Here is a 21,661-nt window from a genome sequence, read left to right as displayed (position 1 = left end):
CTGGACTTGTAAGCTGCTGCTAGCTTTTGTCTGTCAAGCTGCTAATTCACTAGATGCTTGAGCTATATGCATACCTAGCAGCTAAAAATCAGAACCATCCCTTTGAAATACTTACATTACATACTGTACAGAGGAAATATTGCTTTTTACTTATTATTAATAGATTATTGCGAGTTATGGAACATTTATTAACCCCTTACAAGTACGCACTTTCATATAAATACTCGGGTGTACTGACAGACCATCTGCTATCATAGAAAGACCGCATTGGGACAAAACAAAGAATTTATTATCTCCGACACCTTAGATCTTTTGGGGCAAGTAGACAAATTCTTCTTTGGTTCTTTACTTCTCTGATTATGAGTGCTCTACAGTATTGTGATATTACACGGTGCAAGTGTCTGTCCACCACTCTAAGGCCAAAACTGCTCCATTAAGTGAAAATCTGCTCAAAGATGATTGTAGGTCAACCCCTTGAGCGATTCTATGAATCAGCCTACCATAATAATATACTAAGGCTGGCTAACAACATCGTCTCTGACTCCAACCATGTCCTGAACAGTGAATACAAATGGTTGCCATCAAATCGGAGATACAGGGTTCCACGATTTAATAAGGTTAGACTGAAGCACTCTTGTGCACCAGGGAATGCTAAATATGGTGCCTAATCGTGGATCAAATGTACGTTGAAGGGTCTTGAATAGATTGTCTGCAGTGATTGTAACGGTATGTTAGATGTATGTATCCTTGTTTCCTGTCTTCATTTTTTTTGTCTGCGTTGATGTTGCAAATGGAGCTGCTGAGATACAATAAAGTAATATCATCATCATCATCATCATCATCACCACACTAAGTATAAATGCTTTGTACAGTTGTATCGATGACTAAAACAAGCTTTCTCTAAATATGCTTACAAATACATTTAAGTGTGTTAGCATTTAGCTTTTGCTGGCTGTTTGTGATGATTGTAAATGTTTGTACTTTCATAGGATCTGAGGTTAAAGAAAAGACATGAAGCTTAAGGGAAATTTTTAGTTGACTAGTATTCACACAATTGTGTTAATTAAATAAACAGCCATATGATAGCTGTTAAAGCTGCAGTGGGTAGAAATGGAGCAAATATGATTTTAAAAAGTTATTTTTATAAAACGGTCACTATATCCTGACAGTAGTACATGAGACAGGTAATTTAAAAAAAATCATGTGTCTCTGTGTCCTCGGGTGCCCCTAATGGCATCTGCAAGATTTCACAGACCGGAGGAAAACAACCAATCAGAGCCGAGCTGGAGCCTTGCCGTCTCTGAGCAGCTGTCAATCACTCGCAGACTCAAACAGTCAAACTAGGCAGCGCTGATCAAATATGAATCAATGTTACGTTAATGCCTATTTCTCTCCTCAAATGTTTTCAGAAACATCTTGTAGTGCACGGTTTAGCTGTAAAATGAGAAAGTTTGTAACCCGGCAGCCATGTTGAGAACAGTTCAGGAAATACTAAGCACCGCCCACCAGCCGAAGCACAGCCAATAGGAACGCTCAATAGAAACGCTCTCTCTGAAATGACCTGTGATTGGCCAAAGTCTCCTGTCACAGGCTAGATTATTTAAAGCCTGAAAACAGAGCCATGAGGAGGAGCAGAAGTCTAGTTTTCTCTCAGAACACTTGAAGTACAATATGCTGAAAGGTTATTATGGAATTTTTGCCCAATGATGCCAAAAACGTTCTGCCTACTGAAGCTTTAACAGCATTTCCACAATGAATGAAATGCAATAACAAATTCTTTACACCTGAAATTATCCTAACCCACTAGCATCTAATCAGGCGGCCAGCATTCATGTTATCATTCTAATATGATCATATGTAACCTACTTGTCCAGAATTGCAGTGGTCCAGCTGAGTGACTGGTGGAAGGAAACTCATCTGGTCTGATTCCGCTTTGAGTCAACACATCCACTGTGTACATCTGACCAGGGAGTAACGAACTGGGAAACAGAAAGAGGCACACAACTGATTGCATTACAGCAAACAAAGCATGATACCTGACCTCATCATCCTCGTAATGCTGTTAAGAGCCTCAAAACAGTGATGAAATATCGCCCTCTAGTGGATGAAAGGTATATTAACAAAGCCATTGAAAGTGCAGCACCAGAGGAAGCTGCAGGTCTGTACAATACATTTAAATTCTGGGTTATGAGTGTTCTTCTGAAGCATAGTGCAGAACCTGACCTGAAGTCGTGATCGGTGGTGCTCGTGTTGAGCACGGCGGTGCGAGCCTCGCTGCCATCTGAAGGCAACAGAGACACGTGCACCCTGCTGACGGCGGCGTGACGAGCCGCCTGAACCAGCCAGCTCAGCCACACCTGAGAGGAGGAGACATTGACCACCTGCAGCTGCTCCACCCGCCGAGGTCCTAGTACAGAAACACACACACACTTACATATGAAAATGTACGTGCAAATCAAATGTGAATACACAGAGAGTGTTCTCTTACTACCACAGCATTAAAGAGTGTGCTCACTGGTGCGTATCAGCGCGGTGGCGGGCTGGCTGTAGTCGTTGCTGTTGGTGTTGCGTTTGATGGAGAAGGTGGAGATGTTGTACAGCAGGCCAGGCACCAGGCCTCGCATGACGTGGGTGGACTGCTGCCTTTCCAGCAAGTCTGTCTTGGGATTGCTCCGGCCCAGGGGACCATAGGTGATGAGGAAGCCGCTGACCAGGCTGTCTGAGGGCTCCGGCTCGTCCCAGCGCAGCTCCATCTCGTTCTCCTCCACACGCAGCACATGGAGACCAGAGGGAGGCAACAGGTCTGGGAACAGTGGCAACCTTACATGTCAAATTCATACATTAAATAATTACAGAGTTGTCTTTGCAATACAAAGGATGAGCTAAAAGCTGAATTAGCTGGACTCTGATGCACTTTGGTGTGACCTTTGCTGACCTTTCTCACAGTCTTTGCCTGTGTGTCCCACTCTGCAAACACAGTTGTAGTTCCCTCTCTTGTCACTCCTGCAGAGGCCACGGTTTCCACAAGGTTGCAGTACACATGGATTCTCCACTTGGGGGCGACAAAGACAAGCAGTTTAGTACAACACGGTGCACGTCACACAACTGAGATGCAGGTTGTGTGAATTGGCTTTGTGAGACAGTGCAAAGCCACTTACACATCTGGCACTGGTCCCCAAAGAAGCCGTCTTTGCACGTGCACAAATAATTGCGCCTGTAACCCCGACACACACCTCCGTTTAGACAGGGGTTGGACTCACACCCGTCCTGCTCTGCACACAGATAGATACAGTAGAATTTGATTGCTGTCCTGTATAATCTGTATGTTAAAATGTATAAAGTAATGTAACAGGTTGTACCTATTTCACAGTTCTGGCCTTTGAAGCCTTGAGAACAGTGACACAGGTAGGAGCCAGGCTGGTCCTCACATGTCCCCATGTGCTGGCAGGGTTCAGACAGGCATTCATTTATGTCTTAAGGGAGATGAAAGAGAAATATACACAGTCAGGAACTACATATGTGTGTGTAAATGTCTGCATTTAATATTAGAGGACTTTGATCAGGCTTTACCTGTCTGACAGCGGTTTCCACTGAAGCCATCAGCACACTCACACTGGTAGGATCCCACCTGGTTCCGACATGTACCGCCATTGAGACAGGGCTGTGATAGGCACTCGTTGATCTCTGTAATGATGGGGAATCAGGATAAATTAATAGCAACTTAAACCTAACTGGAATCTTATCTGTTAGGACTTTTCAGGGATCATTAACCTCTTCCACTCTTTGAGGGCGCTGGCGCCCTTGGCCAATTTGACTGTTTTTCAGAGTCTGTAGCAGGCTCAGTTTTAGTGAAGTTACTGGTATCATATGAAACTAGAGAACCGTGGAATCCAATGGTATGCTCCGAAAATATGCTAAAAGTTTGGTGGTGGAAAACTGGCATGGCGATTTTCAAAGGCGTCCCTTGACCTATGATCTCAAGATACATAAGAAAAAAAGGCAGTTTTTTGTATGTAGTATAAATGTGTTATTTTTGCAAATATGGTTTCTGCATACTTGGGTCCCTAAACAGTCTTGAATTCCATACATCGGGTATGACTGTAAAGCTGAGACTCTTGTGGATCCAATGAGTCCAACTGTATTCATGTATGATGATGTTAGTCCCCATAGTAGCCCTTTCATTGTAGTGAGACCATTTTTTTAAACTTGACCTCACTGTATAAAATGACCTGTGGTGACCTCTAGGATAATCACAGCCTCATGAAACTTTACAGCCACAAACTACAGACCTAGAGCGTTCAGAGGATGGATGGCTTTCCTAGCAAGATTGACAATGAGGGGGTTTCTGAGCAGTTTACACAATACAAGTGCTCCCCATCCAATTGCTGAAAAATGAAATTTTTGCAGAAATCTCCAAATGTCAAAAGTTTTTGAAACCAAATCACAGCATCGCTTTTCTGTCTTAATGTGTTATTTTGGAGGTATTATTGATCATTTTTATCAATTTTCAAGTGGTAAAAATGGTTAAATATAGCACCAAATCTGTGTAACAAATGGTATCAACCCAAAAATTGCTGCAACAACTTATGAGACATAATAGAGCATGGGAATGGGCATCATATACTTCTATCATAATGTTCTAAAGCCTTATATGCTTTCAACATTTATTTTAATTAATTAATTAATTCATGTTTATTCCTGATTTATGACTAGAACAACTTGACACACAGTGCTTAGCTGCATCTCAAATTAATCTTCAGTTTCCCAGATTTCAGATGATGTACACCACTTCTATGTGACATCTACTGTTGACCTGCTATCTCCCTCTAAAGACCCCAAGCCCCCCCCCCCCCCCCCCCCCTAAAAAAGACAAAAACAGGTCTATGAAAAAGAGAGGTGGATTGGAAAAGGTTAAAAGACTGTGTGTGTCCATGTGTTGGTGTGTGTTACAGACCCTCACAAATGGGCGGCTGGCTCCAGTCTCCCTGAATACCACAGATGCTCTGGGTGGCTCTGGGCACGGACGTGAAGCCTGAGTGGCATATATACACCGCCATGGAGCCCGGTGTTGTCGAGGAGAACTGAACCTCGGCGTGCTTAACTTGTGGAGGCAGCCCGCAGCCGAGCTCTGAAATGAATACGTCGATAACGTCAGCGTGGCTGCATTGTAACGCAAGCTCACGAACACTGGGGCTTAAAGGAGCTCACCCAGAACAGACTAACAGCAACAGAGGTGTTTTCCATCCAGGCTCTCTGTTTTTGTCCTCCTAAAATTATCTCCAGCGTGTTGTTAGAGCGCGTAGACATGAATCATCAGGTCGTACTTTACATAGATTATGTAGCCATTCTATATCTGTAAATGTGGGGCCTCCAGTGCAGCAACACTGCTAAAATTATCTTCAGATGGAAAACCAGTATCTGTATCAGTCAGGATATCCCCTGCCTGTGCCAATCTATTGAAGTCAGTGTTATTCAAACTTCAGCATCGGAGCAACATTATTGTGCGGTGACTCACAGTCTGCTTACCTGCGGTGGTTTGTACTGAGCTCCTGCTTGTTTCACAGTGCCTGCCGCTGAAGTCGTCTGTGCATTCACATTTGTACTTCCCTATGTAGTGGAAACATGTCCCCCCATTCAGACAGGGGCTGGAGGCACAGGGGTCTGGCTTCCCTGTAAGAAAACAGACACATTGAGAATTAATATTGATAATAATAATTTCATTTGTATAGCACCTTTCATGCAAAGATGCAGCCCAACCTGCTTTACAAGACATGATTAAATTTAAGGCCAAAACCAAAAATGAAAAGGCACAATAAAGGAAACGTTTCATAACAAAACAATAAAACATTAAAACTAGAAGGGCAATCGGAGAGCGCAGACCGCAGAGGCCAAATGCCCCTATCTCGCAATGTTAACTAAAGTGAAAAATAATTTGCGTGTCTGCCGCGTGAACCGGATCCACTCCAAAATATAATGGGTTCTTCTTTGGCCCATGCTTCACCCTTCCACCTAGTTTCATGAAAATCAGGCCAGTAGTTATTTCTGTAATTCTGCAGACAAACAAACAAACTGATCCAAAAACATAACCTCCTTGGCGGAGGTAACAATACCAACAACACCAACAGGAAAAAATGATATAAATACAAAATATTAAGAACTAAAGGTAGGGTTGGTAGTGTTATTCAAATACATTTTTTGTTATATTAGTTGAAATTCTCATTACATCCCGATAGCAAACAATAAATCAAATGTTATGGCAAAAAAAGAGAAAAAAATCTGGTATCTGTGGCATCTGTGTCACAGGACTGTTATAAACCCGTCCAATCATTTCATTCGGGCTGAATGAAATGATTGGATGGGCTACCTGCCTGTCTACCTACCTGCCTGCCTGCGTGCACTCTTCCCGTGCACTCATTGCGCTTCACCGGAGTCTTCCACAAGCTGCTAGCTTGACAGCTGTGAATACTAACAATAGCTATGTTCGTTGTTTACCTTCATAATGATAATTTTGGGGGAGTAGCTTCGGAGGGAGGCCTGAAGGGAAGGACTTTTAGTGTTACCGACTTTCCCTTTAAATTTAGGCCCTTTTGGAGCTAGTGCTGCTAACTACACTGGGCTGGGCTTTTCGGTTTTTAAAATCTAGTGTACTCTTGCTAGTTTCTCAAGATTACCGACCCTACCTTCAACTAATTACCACAAATTAAAAGCCACATTAAAGAGAAAGGTCTTTAATTTCTTTTTAAAAACATCAAGGGAGGTCGCTGGTCTAAGATCCAAGAGGAGGGTATTCCACCGTTTAGGGACATTAAAAACAGCTACCTCTAAAAGAATGTCTAAAAGAAAGGCAGTGGAAGATCAGAGAGTTCTTGTTGGACTGTAAAATGAAAGGCAGGGGAAGGTGCTACGCTATGTAAGGCTTTATAAACAAGTCAAATTACTTTAAAGGAACAGTGTGTGACTTGTTAAAATGGCAAATAACATTTAGATCAAAGTCTAAAACCACTCCCAGATCTGTTACTAGAGTCTTAATCTGTTTGCAAACTTTGACTGCCTTTCTATTTTTGATCCTTCAGGTAGAATATTTTCTGCTCATTTAGTTTTATAAAAATTGTACTCATTCCAAATATTGAAATCAGAGACACAGCAATGAGGATCATTCAAAGAGCTGTGGTTGTCTGACGATAAGATTGCTCACCGTGCATTTAAATGTTTTCACGCAAATTTGCAAGAATAAAGTTTGTGCATTGAATACAAAATGTTTTCAATATTGCTCAAGGGTGGCACTCACCCACTTCACAGTGTTTTCCAGTGAATCTGTAAGGACACACACATCTGTAGCTCCCTGCGTCCTCCTTACAGGAGCCTCCGTTGCGGCAGGGACCAGAAGCACAGGTATTGAGTCTAACTGGAAAGAGACAGGGAGAAGGGAATCCTTGAAGCAGAGGCTAGCTTTAATCACACAAAATAAATCTGTTACAGTACGTTGCACTTGAAGTCATAATTCAGGGAAGTAGCTCATAACTCAGTCATAAGTACAAATTATCATAAGCCTTTTGGCATTGTGATATTTCAAGCAGTATTACGAGTAATGGCATGTTTCCTGGTGAATTAAAAGTTGGGTTAGAGCCTGAGTAATAAGTCTGAGGGATGTTTTGATACAGGCACTTCAGAAGTTCATGTGAAGTAATTCTTCTAGTGTCTCTTATCAATTATGCTACCTTTTTCACAGTGCTTCCCCCAGTATCCATATTTGCATTCGCAGGTGTAGCCTCCATCCCGCTCGTAGCAGTAGCCCCCATTCAGACACGGAGAGGAGTCGCAGACCGATCGGGGCTGTACTGAAAAACACACACCGAGACTTGACTGTGTTCCATTGCACTGGGAAACCTCTTTAATTTCATTCAAGCACGTGGGCTTGGTTGGAAAAAACACACAGATTATTTGTCATTTTATGATAGGATCAAATCATTTTTTAAATCTCTGTCCACATCGTAAATGCAAACTACAAATGTGACCGTTCCCTTTGAAACAGAAAGCGACACTTGGTCAAGACCAGTGTGTTTAAAAATGTGTTTGTCGCTATAGAAACCAGCTGCTCACGCAATGACACATAGCTGCAAAGTGCTGGTGCCTGAGGCTCTTACCATAGGGGTAGAAGTCCTTGTGATCTAGCTCTGACGCGCTAGTCTGACACGTGCACAGGTAGGTCCCTCCGTACTCCAAACAAGGACCTCCATCAGGACACGGCCTGCTGTTACTGCATGGCGTCTGGGTTACTTCTGAGAGGACGGCAATGTGAATTGGCGGGTTCACAATTTCAGACATTTGTGATCTTACATTGACCCCGCTTTCTTTTTCATCAAAGCTCTTGTGAGACACCTGATAGGATTATCATACTCACCAAACTGACAGTAGAGTCCTGTGTAGCCTGAAGGGCATTCACAAGTCCCATTGATGTCCACACAGACACCCCCATTCTGGCAAAGGCATTCCTCTGCAGACACAGGAAGAGAGAGTGTGAGAGCTCAAAGCTGGAAAGTTTTTCTCGAGCTACTTGAATGCAAGTGCTTAAATGATATTACAGTATTGGCCTAAGTGTAAACATAGGCAGGAGGTATAAAGTTCAACATGTGCACCATATGCCGAGCGTCTTTCATCTGCTATACTGTAAACTATGTATTGATTCGCCGTCATTCCTCTTTCCCAACAGAGTTCACAGGATCAGAAGATTACCAGTCAGCATGCTGCACATCCGCTCCGTACAAATTGTAAGAATGTTTTTATTTTCCTCTACTTCCTAATTGCAGCAGTGGATCAAAGGATGGGGCCGTATCGCAGCTAAGCGGCTCCCCTTTGAAGTCCTGGGGAACTCGGTGGAGGGTATTATTTTTCTGATGATATGGAGCATATTTTGCGACCGGGACGTATGGCCCCGAGGGCAATTAATGGATTGTTAATTTTGCAAGAGCCACTTTCATTGGCCACCTGTGCGGCCCGGGCCCCTTTGATCTGAGAGCCTGATTAGGCACTTGTGAGTCCCACTACTTTCTCTTCCTCGGAGGATCGCGCTCCTTTTTCCACTGTGCCTTCCAAGTGAGCCAGGCAGGAAAGTATTTGGGAGATTTAAGAGAGCCTATATAAGCACTGATAGTTATTTCAGCTCAAGGGTGAGAAGTAGCATTTGCAATAGCTCAAATACTATTAAAGAGCTTTTGGTGGGGAAAAAAAACTTGCTATCAGAGGGTGACACTAACCTCTCATGGGAGCCTGAATAAGCTTTACAAGGCTCACTAGTTATCTCCTAAAACAAATAAAATGTGATACAAACATTAAAGATGCAGTAGGCAGAATTATTTAAATTCCATAATAACCTTTCAGCATATTGTAATTCAAGTGTTCTGCACCTCCTCATGGCTCTGTTTCCAGGCTTTAAAAAAGCTAACTCGTGACGGGAGACTTTGGCCAATCACAGGTCGTTTCAAAGAGAGCGTTGTCTATTGGCTGTGCTCCGGCTGGTGGGCGGTGCTTGGTATTTCCTCAACCAATCTCAACATGGCCGCCAGGTCACAAACTTTCTTATTTTACAGTTAAACAATACACTACAAGATGTTTCTGAAAACATTTAGGCGAGAAAAAGGCATTACAGTAACAGAACATTGATTCATATTTGATCAGCGCTGCCTAGTTTGACCGTTTGATCGGAGTTCGCGAGTGATTAACAGTCGGCTCTCATAGACGGCAGCTGGACAGCAGACTCCAGATCAGCTCCGATTGGTTGTTTTCCTCCGGTCTATGAAATCTTGCAATCTGTCTGGATATAGTGATCGTTTTATAAAAATAGCTTTTTTCAATCACATTTGCTCCATTTCTACCCACTGCAGCTTTAAACATAATATAAAATGACTTAATATGCATTTATGAAAGGAAGGTATGAAGCTGAGGATGATAGAGTTTTACATATTTTGTGTTCAAATTGCCCTATGATTATGCAAGCAGCAGCTGTGTGCTTGAAACTATAGTGTGGTGCAATGGCCAACTTCCAGAGGAGCCAGTAGTGGTGTGGAAGCATGCATATTTCAACAGCTCTGTCTGAAGAAATGACCTGAATACCAAAGACCAGCTTTGACTCATAAAGAGGCCTTTTTAAGTCTAGACAAAGCACTTCCTCTTGTTGGTAAACTAATAAAAACGTGCTATAAAACAATTATTCACAGCATCAAGCCACTGGTTCCCGTAGTAAACTGGGCGAGGCCGTGTCAGTTTTGATAATTACAATAATCCATCATCACAGCAGCCTCTTCCAGGGCAGAGCTCCAAATTCCTGTGGGATAGCACAGCTCCTCTTTAAATACTGCTCGCTACCTGCCCCAGCTGCCTGCAGTGAGCGTCGGCCAGGCCAGAAGCGTACAATACCTTCACACTCGTCACCGTAGAAGCCTGGAGCACATGTGCAGTTGGAGATTCCCGAGCTGGTGTATTCACAATTCTGGTTCTTCTTGCAATCTTCCTCCTCACACGAGTCTGCATATGGACAGGCACATGACAGGTTGTTGTGTAAGAATCAAACTGCATGTTAAAAAAAAAAAATTGGCAGAGCTTTAAGCTGTAGCTGTACATGCTTTTACCTGTTTGGTTTTCCACCTCAGTTGAATTATCCTGAAGCATCACCACCTCTGAGAGACGGAGAAAAGAACGTGCTTTAAAGGTTTGGTTCATCCAATTAACAATAAAACACATTTCTTCACTTACCTCTGGTGGTATTCAGCAATGAAGATAGATTGGGTTTATTTGCCCAGGTCTGGAGATACCTGCCTCTGAGATACATGCTGCCCACCCAAATCAATGGAGGTGAATGGAATTTAGTCACAGCATTGAAAAATTACATTTTAAAATCTAAAAACAAAATGTCTCTCAAGAAAAAAAAGTGTCCCTGTTGCTCTGATCAATCTACAGTATATACACCACTTTTAACAAAAGAAATAGTCCCTGTGAAAGCTGTACAATGTGAAATTCCATTCATCTCCATTGTATTGGGATGGCAGCAGAAATCAGACCGATATCTCACAACCTGAGCAAATAAACCCCAAACTATCTGCATGGCTAGATACCTCTAACTAAAGCCAAGTGAGAAAGATGTGATAGAGTATATGAGAAATATATGAGATATAATGAAAGCCTGACCAATTATGATTCTGCAATATTAGCTTATCGCAGATATATAGGTATTGGTACATATCTCGGCCTATACTGTAGGTAACAAGAAATTGCATTACAGAAATGAAAATGACAATTTTGCTGTGAATTACAAACAGTGTCACCATTACATAGTTTGTCCACCGAAGGGCTGACAGGTTTATTATTCAGCAAATTTAACACATTTTTATCAAAAATGTTGGTTTATGTTACGCGTTTATGTTAATGTAATAATATCGTAATTTGGGTGAACCGACCCTTCAAACAAGACTCGTGCAGATAGTAACAAAGCAAAACCAACACATACTTATATTAGATTGATACGCAGCTAGACGGATGGACAAACAGACAAATTTGGACATGTCACAGTCCTCAATCACAGGGAAACTAGCCCTATAACTCTGGCAAACACTATGGGAAACAGAATACAGATAGACCTATACTACAGTTTCTGCTACAATAAAAATTTGTGAACATTTATATATGGGAGTGTATCCATGTTCCCAAGGGCCTATGTCCTACATATGTCCTACATATGTCCTACATAGGTATGACCCTCCGATGTTTCCAGTCCTATGTTCCCTAGCTCAATATTCTGTTAACACACATTAACCCTCCTATTGTGTCCGGGTCAAATTTGACCCGTTTCAAGTTAAAACATTTCATAAGGCTTCAAAACAGCTATAGTATGTAAACACAACAAAACCAATGGTTATCATTTTATTTGATTTTGAAGGTCTTTTTTTGTTACATCTGTGATGTTCCAGGTAATATCTGACCGGCAGAGAATATTAAAGAGTCTGGGTGGTTCTGTGGATAACATTTTACTCAAACTTCACTCAAAGTTTGGGTTGGGTTTGATCCACAAAACTACCCAGAATGTGTTATTACTACATGCCACACTATTAAAAAACAATGTTCTCTGTGGGTAAGATTTTACTCTATTTATGATGATTTTATGATTTGGTTTGATGAGATTTTCAATAGCAAGGTAAATGTGGCCTTTGGACCACAAAATAAAAAAATAAATGTAGATTTTGTGGTAATGAATGGATAACAAGTTAGTTATGAGTTAGAACACTATATTGGGTAAAAACAATTGTTTTTTGAGTGCTGTGTGTAGTTTTGCTCTCAAAGAGGTATGCTATGAATCCCTTTGTGCTTGTTCCAGTTGGAAAAAATACTATAATACAGGAAGCCAAAGTAGGGCTTACAGGCTATGTCAACAATGTCCTATCAAATCTTTCCAAACATGCCTTTCTGGCAGAATTCAAGTTGAATTCAAGTCACCTGTCTCGCAGAGTGCTCCGGTGAAGGTATCGGGACAAATGCAGGTGAAGTTGGCCACCTGATCGACGCACTCTCCTCCATTCAGACAGGGCTGCGACTCGCATTCGTTTATGTCTGGAGGATGCACAAAAGTCAGTTAATCAGACAAGAGAAGTTTATCAGCTGTTGATTCAGTTCCACATAATGATTTTTCAATCTTCACATGGAAAAGCAAGATGTGGGTGTCTAAGATACTGGGCTGGATTGAGACCACTGAACTTCCTTTCTGAAAGCATAGAGTTTCATTGACCAGGTGTCTGGTATTAAGAATAATCCCGTCTCATGTAGATACAAGGATTCATGAACTGTGCAGGGCCTGATAATTCAATTCCCCATTGGGTTCAAGTTTCATCAACAATCAATCACAAGAGGAACCAGATTAGTAAATGTCTTTGGAAACCGACCTGACTTCAGTTAACTTTCTCACCGTGGTTCATTGCTACATTGTGTGACCCAAGAAAAAAAAAAAAGAGTTGTTTGCAAATGAATTCAACCGTAACCTCAACTTGGACCCATTTGTCTAGTTAGACCGGGGAACTCTTTGGACAAACACATCTGCCAAAATGACTGAGTTTGATGTAAAAAGCAGCAGAGAATATTTCCTCTGGAGGGAGATGCCTACTTTCCCCCGGACTGTGAAAAAAACCCCGCTCACCTGTCTCACACAGGACACCAGTGTAACCCGGTTCACACACGCAGGTGAAACTGCCAGTGCCTTGTACACACAGCGCGTTGTTGAGGCACGGCTTGTCTTTGCACTCGTCAATGTCTGCAACACACACAGGGACAGAGAGACACGCTCATGGAATATTTACTCAGCTGATTAATATATCCGCCACACTGCTCCCCTCACTCTGCAAGTATGTGCTGCTGGCTGTGAAAGGTATTAGAAGAGGTTTGATACATCTCCACAGGCTGGACTGTGGGAATAGGCACAGAAGCTCCAGAAAGGCTGGACCAAGATATTCTAAAATACTTATTTTTTTGTGGAAACTGCCTAATGAGGCACAAAATACCTTAATTAATCTGAGTTTTTCCAGGTCTTCAGCCTATTTAGCGCATGCAGAGGGTCAGAGAAGAAGTGTGGAATTTTTGTGCAGTTAAAATGTCAGATCAACTTGTTTAAGGGTAATTCGCTGTTGTGTAAAATGATAAATACTGTAGGTGGGTTTATTTTAGCTGCTGTTACTTTAAATTTGATAAATTTCTACATTTCCATGTGATTCTACAGAAAAAAAGAAATAATAAATGTAGGGCTGTCAAAGTTAAGTTAATGCAAATTCATTTTAACGCCATTAATTTCTTTAAAGCATTAACGCAATCGATCTTTCGGAGGTTGTAGGGGGCTCAGTTTTAAAGCTAGAGTGAAGATTCTGGTATCATATACAACTACAAAAACCTAAGGAATCTATTGGTACCAACCATGTCGTACTAGCTTCTAGCTAGTTGCGAAGGAGGCTTAATAACGCTCCAAATCTACGCTAAATTTTGGCGAGGAAAAACTGTTATGGCCATTGTCCCTTGACCTTTGACCTCAAGATATGTGAATGAAAATGGGTTCTATGGGTACCCACGAGTCTCCCCTTTACAGACATGCCCACTTTATGATAATCACATTCAGTTTGGGGAAAGTCATAGTCAAGTCAGCACACTGACACACTGACAGCTGTTGTTGCCTGTTGGGCTGCAGTTTGCCATGTTATGATTTGAGCATATATTTCATGCATTATTAAATCACTCTATTTCCTCATTTACATCTCTTACTAAAAGGCAGGAAAAGGGTATCCAATATAGGCTCTATATACCTACACAAATATAACTGTGCTTATCTTAAAACCATTTTGTTGTTATATTTGTTGAAATTCTCATTACATCCCGACAGAAATCAATTAATCAAACACTGTGACGAAAAAAGAAAAAAATTCAGGTATCTGTGGCTGTCGCAGGACTGTAATAAGCCCATCCAATCATTACATTCGGGCCGAATGTAATGATTGGATGGGCTACCTTCACTCATTGCGCGTCACCGGAGTCTTCCACAAGCTGCTAGCTTAACTGTGGTGAGTACTAACAATAACCATGTTTGTTGTTTAAGGGACGGGCGCTCAGTGTTGCCGACTTGGTGACTTTCTCTCTAGATTTAGGGACTTTTGGAGCTGGTGCTGCTAGCTACTATCATTAGAAATGAGTTGGCAACACTGGGCTGTTTTTTTTTCGGTTGGACCATTTTTAAAATGTAGTAATCTTGCTAGTTTCTAAACATTACCAACCCTAGCTTTAAAGCAAAGTGTCTTTTGTACCTGTTTCACACTGAATCCCAGTGTATCCAGGAGGACACTGACAGGTGAAACCATTAATCTGGTCTTCACAAGTCCCTCCGTTCTGGCAAGGATGTGAGGCACACTCATTGACATCTACAGAGACAGGGAGAAACACAAAGGAGGTAGTATGACTCTTTTAATTAGATGAAAACATCTGGCCAAAGTCAGTTAGTAGGGTAATGTCAAAGGAGATTGGCCTGAAGCTGATACAGGTATTAAGGAAATATCCGGGTGTCTCTTTGGCAAGTCAGGTGAATTCCAGAGTTTTTTTTACAAGTTGACATTGTTTTTCCTGGCTGCTCTCAGGTAGACAGGTATTCATTCACAGCGTGTGTCTAGCACAACAGCGCAGGGAGAGTCGTCAACCATAACTCACCGATCTGGCATCGTCGGCCGGTGAAGCCAGCCAAGCAGGAGCAAGTGAAGGAGGGGTTGCCTGTAATGCAGTCATCGATGCACTGGCCTCCGTTCAGACAGGGTCGCAGGTTTGGGCAAACTGATGCTGGAGAGAGACGTCAATGTAACAGGAATCCTAAAAGCAAAAGGACTAATCTCTTATAGAAGCTGGTCTTACCAGAGTCGTTGCAGCCACCCACTTCCACGTTTGCATCGTCTATACGGAAGACCCATTTGCCCGGGTAGCCCACGTTGGTGGTTCCCTCAACGTTCACCACGTCAGCCGTGCGAGAGCCGGGGATGTTGAAATAGCGCTTGCCATCGCCAGCATTGAAACCTGCCTGGGAAGAGAGTAACAAGGAGGCAGACATCACAAAGGACAGCTGAATCAGAGTTTAGACACTTCAACATTTTAGTTTGCATCTTCACAGGAAGCAGATCATGCAATCACCATGTGAAAAAAAAAACATGTGATCTTACCTGCGCTGCAATCCCTTCCAGCCCAGCCAGGTTTCCTCCACTGCTGGCATGCATGCCTGTAGTCCAAGTGATGTTATTGTACTGGAATATAGTGAAGGAAAGCTCTCCATCTGTAATAAGCACCACTTGGAAAGTATTTACCTGAATAGAGAGGAACAGACTCGGTTAAACCATTTCCTGATTTCCACGATATTAATGCTACAGATTCCTAAATCTCGGTCAGGCTACAGACATAATAGACTCATCTGGGCATGTTGTTGAGGTAAGAAATTCACAATTACCATTAGAGTGAAACTCAATAGCTTTGTTTTTTTGGAATTATGTTAAATTGCATCGTCCCCATCATATAAAAAAGAAAAATCAAATCAAAAAGAAAAAACTCCTTTGCTAGCTTGCAAACCAGTTTTCATTCACTCTCATTGGCAACACGTGGTGTTAAAGGAATGGAGTGTGTATCATTTCAGAGATCTATTGGCAGAAATGGAATATAATACTCATGTTAACTATGTTTTCAGTAGTGTATAATCACCTGAAAGAATCGTTGTGTTTTCGTTAGCTTAGAATGAGCCCTTCCTATCTACATAGGGAGCGGGTCCTCTTCATGGAGTCCACCATGTTGCTCCGCCATAGTTCTACAGTAGCCCAGAACAGACGAAAAACAAACACTGGCTCTAGAGAGAGTCTTTCACGTTTTTATGTTACCTGAAGGCAACCGTAGTTCTTCAACACGTTTGTGAAACTGCGGTAACGTGAGCTTCAGGAATATAATATTTATTAGTGCAAAACCGTGGTACCGCAGGCCGCCGTCTGACTTCTGTTGCTCCTAAAGTAGGGTTATTATGGTAAGGATGGCCTCTGAGCGAGGCTAACGGTACCACGGTTTAGCACTCTGTGGCTCACGTTACCACAGTTTCACAAGCGTGTCAGACAACTACAGTGGCCTTCAGGTCACATAAAAACGTGAAAGGCTCTCTCTAGAGCCAGTGTTTGGTTTGTTCGTTCTGGGCCTATGTAGATATGAAGGACTCATTCTAAGCTAACGAAAACACAACGATTTTTGGTTTCAGTTGATTAAACACTAATGAAAACCAAATTATGAATAATATATTCTGTTTCTGCTAATAGATCCCCCGAAATGTTACACCCTGTACCTTTAAGATTTGACTACATGTTAGTGCGAGAGCTGTAAAGTTAAGCATGCGTTTATACCGGTGTGCGAGAGTTGCCTCCAAAGAAAGTAACTTGGTGCCATGTAGAGATGAGGACCCACGATGCGTTGAAGTTGGGGAACTCTGAAAAGTACGTCTTGACTTCACCTGAGGCCCTCCTCAGGATGGAGGGCTCCTGGCTCTCTCTGTAGAAGACTCTCCCCGCTCGACGGTTGTCCACATCGGCCCAGAATGGCGCTACAACCCTTCTGTCCCCGGCTATCGGAAAAGCCACAGGTGTGAACTGAGACACCTCCCTCAGGAAAGATACGAGGCCATTGTTGTTAACCTGAGGAGAAGAGAGTCAGAATATCTGAATAAGATGAACCATACAGTGTTCAACATGTCAGGTGAAGCCACTGTGACTTGTTAGGCGGGGTTAGAGTGGAAGTGTGGAGGAGAAGAGGCGAAGGTGGACAAACAGAGGTGTTCTGACCTAATGGGGCAAACAGTAGTGTGGGCCAGCGGACGCTACCATAACGGATGTTTGCACTTCCCATGTAGCAAACAGAAGCTACATTTATTCCGTGAAATGACGGCAGCTGAGAAAACCCGGTTTCTGCTGCTCACACACCTGCAAAGTCGTCACACCAGGAAAGACGTTCATTCACGTCCTTTAAATCCAAAGATGTCTGCCAACAGCAAAGTATGCAAATAAATGAGCCCATCCTCCCCTCGTCCACATAACTCCTCTGTGAGAAACGCACAGTCAGCACTGTGACTATGTACTGGAGTATCAACTCCCTAAAAGATAAACTTTTACAGGTCAATTGGTGTGTTGCTGAAGTGGTTAGGCAATTAATTGATTAGTCAACAGACTGAAAGTAAACCAACAATCATTTTCACTCTCAAAGGATTTGCTGGTTTTCTCTGTTTTACATAATTGCAAATTGGATATCTTTGGATTTTGGACTGCTGTTCAGACAAACTAGCATTTTTATATACATTTTTTTATATGTTTTATTTATTTTTATAAATTTTTACATCTTAGGCATTCCGTTGTTACTCTTAAAGCTGCCTTAATGGATTTTTTGGCCACTTGGGGGCAGCAAAACAAGCTGTAAACACAACACTGACAAATTAACACCTTATAACGTTATATGGGTAGCATGACTGCTGCCTATTTGCACATCTGGCAGAGGGCACAGCGCAACATTAGCATTCATTTAGAGATGTGTTTCTGTCCACCTAGCAAATTTGAATCCAATATCCATTCTCATTTTTGCTCCGCTTTTACTCTTTTTTACTCCAAGGAGAAATATAGGACTGCTAAATGATCCACTATGTTCATCAGATAGTTGCTAGTTTGCGTTTGGTGCTGGGCAGATAATACACAGTTGGGTAATCAGAGCTTTTTTTGCTAAAAACAGCAGAGACTGAACTGAAACAGTGATGTTACGCTCTGTAAAACCAAAACAAGGGGCTTAAAGACACTAAAAAACAAGCTGAGGGGAAAGGTGCTCCATTTGATCTATTGTTAATATAAAAATATTGATTAGTTTAAAAACCTGTAATTCCACAGAACCAAGACAGTAAATATGATAAAGGTTTGTTGTTCGCGAGAAGGTTCGCTGCCAGCCCATTCTCATTCCCAGGGCGTTAAATAACGAGGCTTTGTCACGGCCGTCGGCGTTCAGTACCGCCACACATGGCACCCTTTAGCGCCGGTATAAAACGCACTGGGGCATTCAATTAGCTCTGATGTATACCCATCTGTGGCAACAGTAAACGCTCCGAGAAAGTGCGTCAGGAGTGTGGTGATATAATTTACAGGGCGAAAGAGACACACCATGCGGACGGGAGATGTGGTGGATGGGTCCAACAAACACAAGGCTTTCATCCAGTAGACCACTGTTCCTGTCCCGTTACAATCAGCTGTTTGTTCGTGTCCCGTGTTCACGACGTTCAATGTAATTTTCACTGTACAAACTTATTACGTAACGTGTAGTAGTTTTAAGCCCAACCATGTAGTTCTTTCCTAAACCTAACTATGGTGGTTTTGTTGCCTAATCCTAAAGTGATGCCAAGGGGAGCTATAGTGGTTTTAATGCCGAAAATAAAGTGACGCCACGGGGCGGGACAAAGCGGCGGTATGTGACGAGCTGGGATGAGAACGTGTTGCCACTGCCATGAACTGTGAGCTGCGGGAAAAGGTACAGATTATTGTTCAGAAAGATCAGGTGTACAGTAAGTAAAGGTTATTTAGAGAAGAAAGTGAAAAGCCCGGATAAGAGAAGAAATTTAAGGGATTTCTGTGATAGATTCTAAAAGAGCGTAGAAAGCCCATATATCAAAAACATGACTATGTGGTGTCCGACTAGCCACTGCACATCCCAAGAAAAAAGCTGCTAAACCTGAGTGGAGAGGAAAGCTCTACAGGATGAAGGGTCATGAAAGGCCTTCATTCATTCATACCTCATTTCTGCATATTATCAACAAGGGGGGATTCTTCCCACCATGGCACCTATGCTGTTTTCTCCTAACCACAGGCGTGAACTTTGCCTCGTGCATTCAAGCCAAGTGGCATGTGACAGTGACAAAGCAACATCAGATGGCTCGGCTTCGCTCCCTGCATGTATGAAAAACCATAATTTGAAGGACTTTGCTGTAAAAACAGCAGAGGAAGTTTTGTTTGGCACGGCACAGGGGCTAAGTTAATTGCCCGACCACAGTCTTCCCCTCTGCATCAGCGTGATGTGGTGAGAACGTGGCTGATGTGGGGAAAAAGAGGAGCGACGGCAGGGGCAGGGCCCAGGGGTCAGCCAGAGCGCCATCTGATACCGGGAGAAAAACAAGACAGAGGGCACGGGACTGGATGAATGGAAGGATGTACATGAACTACAAACCTCCCACACCCACATACCCACTAATGAGAGACCTGTGGTGGCAGCGGTCTGGAAGTCACCCATCTTACAGCAAAATTAGTGTAGGAAGTCATGCTGAACACTAAATAGAGTTTATACTCCAATACTGGAATATGTTTAATCGCCTAATCCAATCTCTAGTAGCATCTGGAACTGTTTAAGCAAGTGTATTTCTTACTTGTTAAGATTTTTTAGGGGACTACTTTGACCTCAGAGGAATTTGAACTGAACTTAGAACCTTTTTCTTTGCATCATATGACATACTTTTCTTCTCATGGGTTTTCAACCAGGCTGTAACTAGTACAGACATCCAGTGAAGGGTGGCTATACATCACACTTATGTGAGAGAGTGAATGGGTTCAGAGCTGCCTTGTGTTATGCTGTAACATGACCAAGGTCAGAATCACAGGGGAGAGAGGTGCGATCAGCCAACCCTGTAAGAAGCATCTCTCTTCCCATATTTCTTCCTCACACTCTCAATGGTGCCACTCCACTCTACAACTCCCTTGTTATTTTTTGGGGAATTCTTTGCCGGATACATCCAGGATTTTGCTTGGGTGGTTTTCTTTAGAGCCAAGCAATTTATGGACTAAAATAAACTTTCATCTGGCTTAAGTCAAGCCAAAGCAAACCCCTAAATGAAAAAGGTGCCCATGGATCAGCGCAGGAAAACATTTGTTTTCCTTGTCAAAAACGGAGGTTTCACAGTTACAAGCTTGTACAAGTATTTGACGAGGCCGAAGGAAGTGACTGCAGAATGTGCACTGGGCCTGACTCTTTAGCCCCGGCTCACCTTTATCTCCAAAGAGTTTAGATTGAGGCAATAAATCATGTCTGGAACAGTGTGGAGGTTTGGTGTATTGTAAATGTATTCAACTAAAATTTGAATTTGCAAAGCACAAAGTTTAGAATTACAGACAAAAATCCTCATCATCATCAACCATCAGGTGATTTAAAGTTATGAAAGTTGAACTTTAAGACAATTCTGACTAAATTTGTGATCAGTTTGAGCTGAGCCGGCGGTTCATAGCCAATGGCGATAACAGTGCTAACAGTGAAAACAAAGTTAACACTGCTGGTGCAACACTTCCGTGACAATGCCGTAACACTGTAGTACTGAATGAGGGCAATGCAGAGCAGTGGCTCGCAGCTAGCCAGTGGGGCACGCTCAAATGTATGAACATGCACTAAATGCACGCATAGCCGGCCTGGCACGGAGAAGCTCGGATTACATCACACACAGAGGAAGAGAGACTTCATTCTCTGCTCAGGTTAATTAATCCACTATATCTTTACATAGACAATAATTGTTTGATGCCATATTAATGATCTAGATATTGAATTTAGAACCTTTAAAGTTATGAAAGTTTAACTTTAAGACAATTACGAGGTGTAAAATGTGAGATTGGGAGCATATCTATTGGCTCTGCACAGCTCTCAACACGGTGACTCGTAGAAAACGGTGCTAACAGTGCTAACAGTGAAAACAATGGAAATACTGCTGACAGAGCTAACAGTGTTAACCTGGGGGGGAACCAGAGGGTGGGTGCTAAGCTTCTGCGATGGCTATCAGCTGTAACCGCCGTATTTGAACAGTGCAGAGCGTTTTTTATGACTTAGCCAGTGGGGCACGCTCACATGCATGAACATACACTAAAAGCACGCACAGCCGGCCCAGCTATGTCAATAAAGTACGGAGAAGCTCGGATTACAACACACACAGAGGGAGAGTGACTTCATTCTCTGCTCAGGTAGACATTACTTCTCTATATCTTTAAATAGCAAATAGTTGTTTGCTGCTATATTAATGCTCTGGATATCATATTGAGCACCTTTAAAAAAGCGTACTTCCAATTAAAAATATTGTATG

At 42.4% G+C, this 21,661-nt stretch overlaps 1 protein-coding gene across 3 annotated transcripts in view; it reads right to left on the bottom strand.

The window, feature by feature from the left end:
• Window positions 1-21,661, bottom strand: part of sned1 (sushi, nidogen and EGF-like domains 1) — a 37,226-nt gene that overhangs the window by 9,993 nt on the left and 5,572 nt on the right. For 2 of the 3 annotated variants that reach the window (XR_012594052.1, XM_074636508.1), the window contains 22 exons: window positions 16,929-17,216; window positions 15,720-15,860; window positions 15,418-15,580; window positions 15,220-15,345; window positions 14,823-14,936; window positions 13,178-13,291; window positions 12,484-12,597; window positions 10,626-10,673; window positions 10,414-10,521; window positions 8,402-8,494; window positions 8,145-8,279; window positions 7,719-7,838; window positions 7,289-7,405; window positions 5,527-5,670; window positions 4,955-5,128; window positions 3,571-3,684; window positions 3,360-3,473; window positions 3,159-3,272; window positions 2,936-3,052; window positions 2,516-2,803; window positions 2,224-2,407; window positions 1,867-1,979 (listed from right to left, as the gene is read on the bottom strand). Coding sequence is in view for 2 of the 3 variants with exons in the window: in XM_074636508.1 (XP_074492609.1) it covers window positions 1,867-1,979; window positions 2,224-2,407; window positions 2,516-2,803; window positions 2,936-3,052; window positions 3,159-3,272; window positions 3,360-3,473; window positions 3,571-3,684; window positions 4,955-5,128; window positions 5,527-5,670; window positions 7,289-7,405; window positions 7,719-7,838; window positions 8,145-8,279; window positions 8,402-8,494; window positions 10,414-10,521; window positions 10,626-10,673; window positions 12,484-12,597; window positions 13,178-13,291; window positions 14,823-14,936; window positions 15,220-15,345; window positions 15,418-15,580; window positions 15,720-15,860; window positions 16,929-17,216 (3,043 nt within the window). In the remaining variant the exon portion in view is untranslated. The remainder of the gene's footprint in view (window positions 1-1,866; window positions 1,980-2,223; window positions 2,408-2,515; window positions 2,804-2,935; window positions 3,053-3,158; window positions 3,273-3,359; window positions 3,474-3,570; window positions 3,685-4,954; window positions 5,129-5,526; window positions 5,671-7,288; window positions 7,406-7,718; window positions 7,839-8,144; window positions 8,280-8,401; window positions 8,495-10,413; window positions 10,522-10,625; window positions 10,674-12,483; window positions 12,598-13,177; window positions 13,292-14,822; window positions 14,937-15,219; window positions 15,346-15,417; window positions 15,581-15,719; window positions 15,861-16,928; window positions 17,217-21,661) is intronic. The other variant, XM_074636509.1, reaches the window with a different exon arrangement.

The sequence above is a fragment of the Sebastes fasciatus genome, chromosome 5 (genome assembly GCF_043250625.1).
Source record: "Sebastes fasciatus isolate fSebFas1 chromosome 5, fSebFas1.pri, whole genome shotgun sequence".
Classification (NCBI taxonomy): domain Eukaryota; kingdom Metazoa; phylum Chordata; class Actinopteri; order Perciformes; family Sebastidae; genus Sebastes; species Sebastes fasciatus.
The sequence above is the reverse complement of the archived record's forward strand: the minus strand, read 5'-3'. Positions and strand labels throughout refer to the sequence as shown.